A 14,159-nucleotide genomic window follows, 5' to 3' on the forward strand; every position below is an offset into this window, starting at 1 on the left:
TTATTTTTCAGGTTTTTGTTGTTGAATTTCCAATAAATCTAAATTGTTTGACCGTCAACATAACCAGAAATATTAGACCTCGAGGTCATAATTTTCTTAACGTTTTTTTTTAAATAGATAATAAGGTAAAAATCATCCACCAAAGTTTTATATGTATTATTTTTTGTATTATTTATAGCAAAGAAAAATATCAAAGAAAACAATTATATTGATTATAATATGATTTTACATACAAAATGGAATAAACAAACCTAGCCTTAGTATTATTATCAACGACTATCATCGTAATTAAACCAATGACTTTGTGTTTCAAGAAAGGATTATACTTAAAAGAGAAATAAATTAACGACAAATCTATCTCTTATTCATCTGACATATTGTGCAAATTTGGCTGATTTTTAGGATTCGTGTTGACGAGAGGACTTGAGATGTAGTGCTTCTTTAAGCTTCCGACCGAGAGCATATGCCAATGGTGGAGGGACTGCATTCCCAATCTGCCTATGTTTGTCTTTTATCCTCCCTGAAAATGTAAAGCTATCCGGAAATCCCTGCAATTTTTTATAAAACCACACATTCGCTAGTTATACCCATACACTAACATTACTTAATTCCCATAACCAAAAATATCTACATTTATATTAATGCTAGAAGACCAAGTAGAAGGAATATAAGAGTTTTTTATTACCTGAGATCGAGCGCATTCACGGACAGTGATGATTCTGTCCTGGTCAGGATGGAAGCACATTCCCACAAAACACATGGGCTGAGGATCGGTGATGGAAGTGGGTAAGTTGCCTTGCCAGGTCAATCTACCATAGAGTCCCTTAAAACCGTTGTGTTCATCAGCTTTGTTTGATATACCAAAAGGAATCAATTTTTTCACGACCCCATTTGATAACCTCACCTGTAATATTATATAAGACAATGCATTTATAGTGATGTGAAGATTTAATAAGAATTCTTGTAGCCGGATGTATAAGAGTACGACTTACGTTTTCGTCGGGCAGGTCATGCCAATCAGCACCTGGCCTCTTTGGGATTTTCTTACATCGAATGAGGTTTAGTTCATTCATCCCTTTACATATATGATCAGTAAGATCATCCATGTTTCCTCTCATCTTCTTTTGGAACCATGAGACTGATGAATCAACACCTTTATACTACAAGGCACAAAACCATAACTTCATGTTATTGTATTTAAGGTAATTGTATTTAATATACTTTCTTGTGGCGTGGTGATATTAAATCATACCTTTCTATAAATCTTGGATTCTCCGTCTTCTACTTTGGGAAGATCTCCAATCGCGTCCCTCACCGTGATTGAGCGGAAAGGTGCACCAAATTTAGTAGTCTCCACAGCAGCATAATGTAAACCTCGAGACAATGGGATCTTAAAACCGGGATTGTTAAAGACGTGCATTGGCTCTGGCCATTCTGGAAGAACTTCGTTAGGTGCACCTGCCCAAATGAAAGCTCTTTTACGAGGTTGGGATATTCCATATGCACCAGCCTCCAAGATCCCAAATCTTACCTACATGTTTCAACAGGCTTGTAATATAAAAACCTAAACAGCAATCACATACATGTGGAACACAAAGACCAAGACACCAAAATAATTGCACTAGGAGATAAATATTAATTACCTGGTAACCCATCTCAAGAAGAGAAGCCAGGGTAAGCTTAAATGTAGTTCCTTTGTTGAATGTCACAAAGTTCTTCACATTTTCTAGAAGAAAGTATTTTGGCCGGAAATAATCAGCGTATGACAAGAATGCTAAGATCATTTCACACTGGACTTTACTCCAAGTGCTGCTACTAAACCTGTTCATAAGAGAAAATCCCTGCCAAATTTTCCAGATTAAGTAGCTTTTCACTAATTATTAAAAGAATGATTATATTGAAAAACTACAATAACAGTTTAAAAGATATACTTGGCATGGAGGGCCTCCATTGATGAAATCAACTTGACCAGGAATTGGAAGAGTACTTTTCTGGTTTTCATTAAGTTTAATCTCCATTGCCTCCTCAGCAGAGATACAATCATCTAGATCTCCACATTTCTCCATTATAGCCCTGTAATTAATAATCTCAAACAATTGATCCTCTCAACACAATAAAAAGCCTATATGGAAGTGTATATAAAGTGTATTTTCTTTTTTAGTTCGCTATATACCTAAGTATGACATTGCAGTTTTCAACAAAAACCTTTGCTTTGGGATGATTTTGTTTAAAAGCTTTTCCAGCTGGCTCTTCATACTCGATCGCCCACTTTGTCTCAGATACACCTTGAGTACATAAACCATACATATAAATATACAAGTTAAGTTGTTCAAGCATTTTGAATGATAAAATGTATGTAAGGAGAATATAAATTACATACCAGCCTTTTCTAGTCCATGAGACATGCCACCACATCCTGCAAAAATATCTAGTGTAGCTAGACGCATCTCTTCAGGTACCACATCAGGCTTTACAAACATCTCAGAGTCAGTTTCACTCTCCACTCCTTTTTGTTTCTTTTCTTGTAGGATATTTTTGTTTTTAATAGTAGAGAAATTCAGCTTCATACTGGAAGGCAACTATTACATGACGATTAAAAGAAACAACACTTCAGCTTTATTGTCGGAACCAACAATAATCATGATCTTTAAAAACTATGTATAGAATTAGTTTAACTATTTACCTGCTTGAAACTACCATTAGAGGAGTCATAGAAAAGTTCACAGAAGAAAATATGGTCTGATATATACAATTCATGGCATAAGGGCATATCATATTTCTTCCTTACTTCACATTTTCCATTTATAGCCTCTCGGGGGAGAACATATATGTCTTGGCTATAATAAAGCTAAAAAATTGCCAAAAATAGAAAATATTATAAAATAATTAAATGTAAACATTACCAAATATGTTACGTAAGAAATAGTTTTATTTTTATTAATACGTAAGAAATAGTTGTTACCTCTTGGATGTCTGATTTATATGCATTCTCTACAGAAATGTCCTCAGGCATATAAAACCCCCTCACTTTAACTTGAAAGGAAGCTGTATTACCTTTTTGGGGCTCTTTTAGGACATGAATGTCGAGTAACTGGCCGACTATAAAAGCCTTTAACCCAATATTTCGTCCACACTTGAAATTTTTCCTTCTTTTCCCCTTCATTGATCCATCTTTCGTTATGTATTCGGGGATAACATAAACAAAATCGTCTAGAGAGTACTCGATCCCATTGGAGAGAAATCTGAACATTGAAACATTGAGTTTAACTTTTGACCTTTCCTCCTCATCCTCCCTTATCTTACATGAACTGCAGAATCCAGAACCAAGACCCATATCGTTTCTTGGAAGACTAAAGAATCCTCCTCTCTCAGGTGAGTACAAGCTTTTACAGTAGTATTCAATTGGCAAATCTTTAGCTTTTCTTTCTTCTTCTCTTACCCTGTCAAGCTTATCTGCAGCCATGTCCTCTTTCCTATACTGATGCCCCCATGGTCTTGACCGAATCTCGAAACTGATTGTTCTTTTTATATCCTTGAGCTGAACAGTAAGGCATTCATTAGTCAAGAACAGTTCCCTCTCGTTAGCAGCTGACTCTAGAACAGTCTCGGATCCTCTTTGTAAGAGTTTCCCATGGAGAAATTTGCAGTGATCTTTCCTCTCGAACATGTACTCCACTAAATAGATTGCTGAATTTTCATCTTGATCATCAACTTCCAAGATGACAGCACCACCAATAGCCACCTGTACACCTCCAACAAAGGCTTGTCCATAGAGAGGCTCACCAGCACAAGTTTCTCCAAGGATCTCACCTTCCCATCTTATCTCCATTTCCCCAACACTACCTCTAATTTGCTTAGGAGGATGATACATTCGAACCTCAACAGCTTTTGGTACAGAGTCCTCGTCTCCAACCTCTGGAGAGTAAATGGAGTAAAACTCGCCCCAAATTCTACTGATAAGCCGAGTTGTTGTTGCTGGCATGGCTTTCATCTTGGAGACCACATGTGCCATTTTTGCCCTTGGATTCATATTCTCTCTTTTTTGCAAAATTTTCTTCTTCTTGATGTGCCATCTTGTGTGGTGGCTATCCTGCATTTTACTTGTAAGACCAAGAACAAACGGACACCTTTGGATATCCTTGTCAAGATATTGTGTAAAAAACTGCAACAGAATTTGTCCATGGACAACCACATATTTCTCAACATCCAAGAGATGAGAAGAAATATAAGCTTTATCGTTCTTCTCTAACCCACAAAGTTGTTTTAAGATATCTGCATATGAAAGCTTAGCAGCTCTTGTCTCATTCCTGACCAAACTCAAAATTCTTTGTCCAACCCTTGCTTTTTTCAGTACAGGTTCAAAGCAAGGAGCATACTGATTTGACGGTTTCCCAAATTTATAACTGCATATAAATATGATACATCAGCGGTTGTTCAAAAAAAAAAAAATAATAATAAATAAATAAATATGATACATCAGCAAGTAATATAAGTAACATGGAAAGCGAAAACATGTAATGAACTATATAGTAGTCTTACCAGGCATTATCTGTTCGTAATGACATGGAGACCATATGTGCCCCAAACTCAATATGCCATTCCTTTACATGGCTAAGGAAAATTTGCAGCCGATTAGGATCATGTGACTGCGTAGAGCTCTCCGAATCATCGAAACCAAACCCTATAACATTATCTTCTTCATCCACCACACCCAACCCAAACGTGTTGACGTCAATATCACCACAAGGCTGCATGGGAAGTAGCTCTAGTTGTATAAACTGTGAATTAGAGTTATAAAGAGCCCAATTGTGAAGTATTTTGCAAGGTAGGTCATGTGTGTCAACCTCATAGCCAAGGTCGTAACGTTGAACCTCATCTACTTCTTCTTTGGTGCTCTCTTCTTCATTGATCTTAATGTAAAAACTATTTGAAACAAAATTTGACCTGGGCTTACGTCTCCGCTGCTGCATTAATTTCCTATACTTTTCATCTTGTAGTAGTTTAGCATACTTAACGTCAACGTCGTCCTTTCCATTATCACTATCCACCAATTGATCAGATGTCATGCCCTTTCTCTCATCAATCCTCAAAGCCACATCAGACAAACCCTTTTGATGTATACTACTTTCACATCTCAGAGAAACAAGAACATGATTCTCAGCAAAGCTTGTTTCATGTTTCTGGGCTGTCTCATCCAAACCAATAAGTTGGTTATATATGAATTCTCCTTGGTATCTTACAAAATCTTGGATGGCTGCACTGCTGGAAAAGATCTCGCGTCCGTTCATTGACCCAACAACCGCTGCAAGTAGCTCATCAAGGCTTGTATCCGGATTCTTGGAAAAGTTCTTATACACAGCCACACAAGCAAAAGCTTTCTCGAAGAAATAATTATACATCTTCTTGTAGCTGGTAGCAGGTTTAAGGCAATCGTAATCTGCTAAATCGGTTGAGATCCATATCACCGGGGAACCATCGTCATAACCAGATATAGTCCAGTTCTCTACTCGGCCAAAAGATTGACACTTCACACCCCTCTCTTTATCGTTGTCCTCGTCTAAAGGTAAGATAACACCTTCAATAAAAATGTCATCAAGCTCCAACATCTCCACGGGCTGAGGAACTCCATTTGAATCATGTAAAATGAATTCAGTTAACCTCCGGTTTGGACGAGGTTGATCACCATTGCTCTCTAAAGAAGTAGTTAACTTTATCGCCGTGATCTCTTCCTCCACAATCTGATGTTTCTTTGTTTTAGCAGTTGCAGATTTCTGAGAGATACGGATCCGTTTCTCCTTGAAGTCTATACATGCTGCTGCTCGCTTTGACCTCTTTGTCGTAGAGACGTCATTCCATTCAACACTTCTCTTCTTTTGTTTCCCAGCTTTTTTCTCCATTTCCAAAATCTAAGTTTGAAACAAGATTAACCACATAAGTCATATCGTTAGCATGCAATTTAAATAAAAATTTTGCATGAATCTATGTAATCAAATCCCTCTAAATGAATGTTTGCTACATGTTGACAAAAAACAAAAAAAAAAGTTTGCTACATCACCTTGATTATATTGACATAAACAATAAAAACTTTCAAATTTTTTTAGTCGAAATCCTTCGAATCTAGCTTGATATGGACAAGAAATTTAGAAGAATGACACAAGAAAAATTTATGTTTAATGAGAGTAGTAAAACAAGATGGAGGAGCCAACAACTATAGAGAGGTAAGTCTATTTAAAAAAATAGGACAAAAATACTCCTGAGATTTCTTTACATTTAGGGATGACAAAAAAAAAATCTTGTTATACACTGATGAGCTGTGATTTAGATTTTTTTTTTTATATATTAATTGAAAATTTAGCTTTTGGGGAATACCCATAAAATCCTATATTTGAATTAATTAATTAAAAAATATACATTTAGAGAATATCAAATATAAATTCAATGTTTCAACTAACTACATTTCTTCACATTTTAATTTTTCTGTTGTTAGTGTTCTGTTTTTATTGGTCAAATGATACATATAATCTGTGAATTAAATCAATAAATTATGTGTATTAATAACAATAAATTTTGTTTTGTTCACTTCAAGATATTTGACTGAAATATATTTTAAAAACCAGACAAGTCATATATTATGTTTTAAAAATTAGCCATTTGGTTTATACATTTGACTATAAAATAGAAATAGGAAAAGAAAGATTTTGTTTGAACATTGGAGGAAAATATTTGACCGATTTATATAGAAGATTTTATTACCCTTTTTAAATATGAGATAACACCCACCATAAACATACAATGGACCAAAAAAAAAAAAACATACAATGGACCATTATAAAAAGAAAAAAGAACTATTTTATTCACTTAAAATATTTTTTTACCCTAAAAATAATATTTTCTCTATTTAAAAAAAAAACTGATATTTTAGGGCTGGCATGACTGGTGTGATACATAGTACAATGAGATTTCAAAAATCTTATGAGTTTGTACTTTAGCTTTTGGGCAATTTCCCACAGAAGTTTCATAATTTCATTAATAAATGGAAAATCGCATTATATAGCACTTTTGATTTGAAAATTAGTTTTCTCATTTCATCATTATTTGGTTCCTATTGTATTAAACATTGTGACAAATATATTATACCCCTATCTATAAAATTAATGGCATGCAAAAGAAAATTACAGCATATGTTATAAGTAGTATATGTCAGAATGCACTCTCCTTGCTAAGTTTGTTTGTATCAAGATAGTAATATAATTGGGAATTGTCACTAGATGACCACAAACGACTCGAAAATTAAGTCAATAACAAGGAAACTATTTGATGAGTACTGTATATGTGCAAAATACTCAAATGAGGTGGAAGAAAAGAAGTAGCAAAAGTGAGAAAATGTGAGAAGATGAAAGGAGAAGACAATGACAGAGGTGATTGTGATAATGATATTCCTGACAGTGGTAATGATTGGAAGGAATTGAGGTGCACTGATAGTGCTGATTTTACAGGTGGTGGTGATGATACTGAAGGTGACGATTTTACAGGCGGTGGTCATAAATGAGATCGCGTCATGTAAGAATTTACGATGGTTAAATAGTTTCATAGTGATGACATTAAAATTTGTTTGGATTGATGGATCGAACAGATTGAGCCGCAAAGTTTAGAATGACAGCGGAAATGTGCAATGAGACATTTGCCATGGGTTTTGATGAGGTTAATCGATCATGAGAGGGAAATGGGTATTATCAACGATAACAACGGTTGTCGCATTTTTCTAGGTTTGATTCCGATATGTATGGGTAACAATTTAATTAGCAATGTATACAAATATGTTAACATGTGTTAAACGTAACAATTATATTATCATGATAAATGAATATGCTAATATATAAATTAACGGTAAAGGATATTTCTAATGGGGAGGGAGGGGATTACAACTTACACTTAATTTGACATTGGTGCTCTACATGGTTTGTGACGTCGAGGTGCTACGTATTAGGGTTGCAGTGAGGAGCTCATAGAGAAGCAAAAGAGGATTGAAATTGTCGGACCTAGAATAATGAACTCAGTGAGGGATTTTAAGAGCGTTTTCATTCTGATAGATGGAGTTAAGCTGTTGGGAGACTTTTTAGAGATGAAACGGAAGTGTTATATGTAGTAATTCTTGATGTTCCAATCAGAAGAGTTGGTACACATAGGGTGTCAAGCATGTCATGCTACAATCTTTTTGGAAGGAGAAGCCACATGGTTGGCTTTGAAAACCCTTTATGTCGCCGTACAGTATGCCTCTATCTTCAAACTGCTTGCAGGATCATCACCATTTACTACCAAGTTGGAGCCTAGCATTGCTTAAATACAAAAGTTTTGTATCTCTAAGCAGCAACATAGATTATTGATGAGCTAAAGAAGTAGGTAGATAGCTGACAAAGAAGTTTTGTAGTCGAGCAGCTCACCATTGGGAATATACCAATGTTATTCATCAAAGAGGAAGTTGAGCATCAAGCTATGTATCAAAATATTGCGGGCTAAACAAAGTGACCATCAAAACAAACACTCATTACTATAAATTGATGACCAGCTGCAAGAAGTTTTGTGATTATCAAAGATAATTATGACGTCGTTGAGGTGCCACAAGATTACCATAGTGGAAAAAGACATGCAGAAGACAAACTCCAGAACACGTTATAGGCACTTCTAGCCTTTGGAATGAAAGCCTCAGCTCTATTCATGAAGTTCATGAATGATGTCTTCGAAGAGTATTTACATAATTAATTTTGTGATAGTATTCTTAGATGATAACTTGACCTATTCTCGAAGCGAAGAAATATCATGAAGAGAAAGTGCATCTTTGGCAGATCCATATCGGTTTCTGGTCTTGTAGTATCGAAGAAAATAGTAGAGGCATTCATCATACCCATGGAAGAACAATGATCACTGATTTCTTGTTCCATCTAGCCAGTTATTACCATAAAATCTTATATAATATGAGAAGGTTTTTCTCAACTTTTGCTAAGGAGATGACATTTGGCTTACCATATTGCTGACACCTGTATTTTTTTTATTTGGACCTAAATAACTATAGTTTGAACCTAATTAACTACATGCCCATAAAACAAAAAAAAATGTCATCAACATTTCCTTCATCCCTTCTTTAATCAGAAACATATGCAGCCCCAAGAATCTAGAGTCCTTATATCACTCTGTGGTTGGTTTCATTTCAGAACAATACCAACATTAAATTAAATTTATAGGTTTGAATTCTTGGGTTTAATTTCTGTGTTTTAATCTTCTATAATTTTCACGGGGACAAGCGGAATCAAATTTAGGTAAGATGGTGGGATGGTATTATTTAAGTAAATTAGTTTAATTTTTTAAAAATTGTTTATACAAAAATTAAATTTTTGTATTTACTTTCTGCAAAATTACGTAAGATTGTGAGATGGTTTTGATCTAATTATATAATTATTTTGTTGGATTCACACTTATTATTTCAAACGTTATGGTATTTTTGAATTATTTAAAATTTATAAGTTTTCATATTAGGAATTTCATAATAAATTATACGAGAAGGTTTTTCTCAACTTTTGCTAAGGAGATGACACTTGGCTTACCATATTGCTGACACCTGTATTTTTTTGTTTGGACCTAATTAACTATAGTTTGAACCTAATTAACTACATGCCCATAGAACCAAAAAAATGCCATCAACATATCCTTCATCCCTTCTTTAATCAGAAACATATGCTGCCCCAAGAATCTAGAGCCACCTTATATCACTCTGTGGTTGGTTTCATTTCAAAACTATACCAACATTAAATTAAATTTATAGGTTTGAATTCTTGGGTTTAATTTCTATGTTTTAATCTTCTATAATTTTCACGGGGACAAGCGGAATCAAATTTAAGTAAGATGGTGGGATGGTATTATTTAAGTAAATTAGTTTAATTTATTAAAAATTATTTATACAAAAATTAAAATTTTGAGCTTACTTTCTGGAAAATTACATAAGATTGTGAGATGGTTTTGATCTAATTCTATAATTATTTTGTTCGATTCACACATTATTTCAAACGTCATGGTATTTTTGAATTACTTAAAATTTATAAGTTTTCATATTAGGAATCTATATTATGAAAGATGGCCAACTCTCTCCATCTGAGTGACACATCAGCAGTGGAGAGAGTGCCACTTGTCTATCCTCATTAAAAGCAAAAAGACCTATTCATGTATTTTGTTCTTTTTTATATTACAAAAACAGTTTTAATATTTACATAAAAAAATTAGAGAGGCTTATAACATTTCTCAAAAGAGTAGATGCATCACCAAAAGACAAAAAAAGTATCGGGATTGAATCAAGAGCCACTTCTTCCTCTCAGCGTAAACCATGAATCTATGGATATATGGTTTAGGAGTCATAATTTTGTCAATAGTTTGAAGAGTTGCAGCAGTGATAGAGATATTTGTTAATATTGTAGAGAAATTCATGAAAGTTTGTCCCTAAAATTTTTTTTTTTGAAGAAGATTGAAGTTTTGTTCACTATCAAATGGAAGATAATTGAATAAAATTGTAGAATGTTGGTTTAGCAGAATACAGAGACAAAGAGGAAGGAGTTTTCATATTCTAATATTTAGAAGTTGTCAAAAATAAAATTAAATGAAATTCTTATAAATAAATAAAAAATTCTAGAGTTATATTCAAGAAATTGAAGAGCTAACATGAAAGGAAGATGTCTATCTTAATCAATCTTGATAAATTAAAATGTTAGTAGTTCATAGTATATAACTGAGAAGCTAAAAAACTCTTTGTTACAAAATATGCATCTTTAGATCAAGCTTTCATTTGGAATATTTTTTTTAGAAGTTTTCGACAAGAATTGTAAAATGGTTAAGCTTTCAAAATAAAGTTGTCTATGCATGTATCTAATAATTCAATTGCAAAATGAAAAAAGCTATTTGAAGTAAAAAAAAATATCAAAATCAAATTATATTTTTCAAGATTTCCACAATTAAAAAATAGATAAACTCTACATAACAAAATCAAATTAGTAGCAAAATTGTTTAAAAAGCGGTAAGCTATAAGCCCGCGCATAGCGTGGGTATTCATCTAGTTTCATAATAAATTATGAACATAATCAGTTATGTTTTGATTTAAAATAATATCATCATTTTATGCATTGCCTCTATCCACTATTTCCTCAATTCTCATTTTTGTTTATATTACTTCTCATTTTTAACTTATTATTTAGAAACATTTACGAATTTATGATCATTAATGTTTGATTTCAATCCCTTCTCTCTCTTAAAGGCTCAAACATTCTATAAAGTTTAGTTTTCTAAAAACAACATATTACCATACAAACACATCCTCATTCAGACTATTGTGAAAACTAAAACATTTATTTTCTATTCTATCCTTGATTCAATCTCCAACGAACAACAATACACCAGTAACAATAGTATCGTTGTTCGGATCATCCATTTTTGGGAAGTTCCTAACTTTAGAAGAAATATTATCTTACTAAGTCTTGAATTTTTTCTCCAGAAATTTAAATTATTTTTACTATTGTTCATCTTTTGATGATTTATGCAATCATTTTAAAATATTTATAAAAGAAAATAAATAATTTCATGTGTTTGATTTTAAAAGTATTTTTATATATAATGATGTTGGACGTCATATTCTTAGAGTAAGAGTTGAAAAAAATCTTACTATATTATATCATATAATAATAAAGTAAAATTTTCTTTTCGAAAGATCCAAAAGATTTTCATTTGATTATCTCTTCTTTCACAAGTGTCACTTTGTTTCTTTTAATTTTTAGTGTAACAAATTTATTCAATTGAATTTACATAATAAAAATTTTGCTTAACAAATAATTTGATGATTAAATAGTTTAAGAATATATGATTATAATATTTGGGTTGTATAGGATAATGTCGAGTAATAATTGGCTGTTTTATTTCCACACTTTAATATAAATAATTCACATGATCTTGATATTACATTATTTTATTTCATTTTCAATCCATTTAAAATAAACTAAAGTATATTTTAATAATATAATTTATTAATAACTAAATGAGAATTGGATATATATTTTTTTTGATAAAGAGATAACTATATATATTTATGTTTAAAGAGAGAAGTGAATGTATATTTAAATTTAATAATTTAATTAGCTAAGATGCCCGTTCAGATATCTATATATATAATATATAACTCTTGAATATATATTTAAAACAGTAGAAAATTTTAGTTATTAATTCACAATAATGTATTTTTATAAACCTCACACATTTTTTTATTAATTTTTCTATTCCATCTCATCAATCCCATATTTTGTACTAACTCTCATTTTTGTAACTTTCATAATATTTATAGTAATGTAATGAATGATTAATAATAGTATTTAGAAATATTGCATATATAAGAAAATATATTAATATGTAATGATTGCATATCTATAACGCTCACATAGTTTATTATGTGACTCATATAACAATGAAATACAACCTCCGTTTTAATTTAGTTGTCATTTTAGGTTTTCAATGAAAATGTTTGGTGAATATTCCAGTTTTATCTCTTTCCTGCTATTTTAAAGTTTTGACCAATGAAATATTTATAAAATATATTAATAAAGAGTACAACAGACAATTTAGTAGTTTTTAAAATTTGTGTGAGAAAACCTCAAACGACAAGTAAAAAACCGGAGAAAATATAAATTACATTTGCCTAATTGATATAAAGATTAGTGCATTTATTATCTAATTAAATAAAAAATTATCCATATGCTCTTAACTACAATTTCTCTTATAAATATAAAGATATACATTTTACTAACCTTCATATCTCAAATCTTACATAATATTTTATTTAATTAATACTGTTTTAACTAACAATCTCCAAAATTACAAAAAAATATCCAAAAACAATGTAAACTAAATCCGTGCGTAGCACGGAGTGACTACTAGTAATATATACACTAGCATTATGGCCCCTGCTATATATGTATTTATAAACTTTTGACAGAAACTGAAATATCTTTTAGCATCAAACATCTTTTGCTATAATATAAACATATTAATAACTTGCGTTTATGTTAGATCTGGTTTTGTGTAGCATTTTGATTGAGCTTGTCTCGGAGAACAAATCATATCACATTGTTAAAATCTTTTGATCTTATACTTTTGATGTCTCTCAAGTGGTGCGGTGTTTAATATGTTCACAGGAAGCCACAGACCCGTTTGAGTACTGTGACATAGTGACAACCTCAACGCACAAGAGCTTAAGAGGTCCAAGGGCCGGTATGATCTTCTACAGGAAGGGCCCAAAACCAGCCAAGAAGGGGGAACCCGAGGGTGCTGTTTTTGACCTTGAGGAAAAAATCAACTTTGCTGTTTTCCCAGCGCTTCAAAGTGGTCCTCACAATAACAAGATTGGTGCTCTAGCTGTTGCATTGAAGCAGGCTATGGCTCCTAGCTTCAAGGTTTATGCAAAACAGGTGAAAGCCAATGCTGCATGCCTAGCAAACTACTTGATGGGCAAGGGATACTGTATTGTAACCGGTGGAACTGACAACCACCTCATTCTCTGGGATCTTCGCCCTCTTGGATTAACCGGTCAGTGAGATAAAAAAAATCCACCATTTATTTGTTTTTATATACCGAACTGTCTCTGGTGTTTAGATATGCATCTGCTTCTGCCAGGTGACAAGCTTGAGAAGCTCTGCGATTTGTGCTACATAACATTGAACAGGAATGCAGTATTTGGAGACACTAGTATATAATATAAATTTGTAACAGGATTTACAAATTTGGCTAAAACCTCTTAACACAATTAATAGCAAAAATGATAGTTCGTTTAACTTTGTACGTAGACAAGTGTGAAAAAGGTTTCACGAAACTGAAGGGATATGATCGGTTAAGACGGACTGTTTTTTATATAAGCTGAGTTTTCTAATCTTTCCAAAATTCATGATAACTGATATGCTCAAATTTACTCTAGAGTTACTCTCTCAAATTAAGAGATCAATGCAGTACTTAGGGGTCGAATTCCACAAGGACTCAAGACTACACAATAAATTATAGAGTTTTATAATTAAGCTAAACAGATTAAATTGAATTAAAATAAAAGCAATGCAAAATATTAAATAAAAGCTGTTGTAAATTCA

General features: G+C 32.5%; 1 protein-coding gene across 1 annotated transcript; it reads right to left on the bottom strand.

The window, feature by feature from the left end:
* Positions 1-190: 190 nt before the first annotated feature.
* LOC104732351 (DNA (cytosine-5)-methyltransferase 4-like) lies at positions 191-6,305 on the bottom strand. Its single transcript, XM_010451884.2, has 12 exons — positions 6,056-6,305; positions 4,540-5,906; positions 2,963-4,403; positions 2,684-2,848; positions 2,381-2,579; positions 2,174-2,285; positions 1,932-2,073; positions 1,644-1,841; positions 1,253-1,531; positions 993-1,160; positions 686-904; positions 191-548 (listed from the first exon to the last, which is right to left on the bottom strand). Exons 2-12 carry the CDS (start codon positions 5,895-5,897, stop codon positions 399-401), a joined length of 4,431 nt encoding a protein of 1,476 aa, XP_010450186.1. The 5' UTR covers positions 5,898-5,906; positions 6,056-6,305; the 3' UTR covers positions 191-398.
* Between the last annotated feature and the right edge of the window lie 7,854 nt (positions 6,306-14,159).

This window comes from Camelina sativa, chromosome 12 (assembly GCF_030686135.1).
Source record: "Camelina sativa cultivar CO46 ecotype springtype chromosome 12, ASM3068613v1".
Classification (NCBI taxonomy): domain Eukaryota; kingdom Viridiplantae; phylum Streptophyta; class Magnoliopsida; order Brassicales; family Brassicaceae; genus Camelina; species Camelina sativa.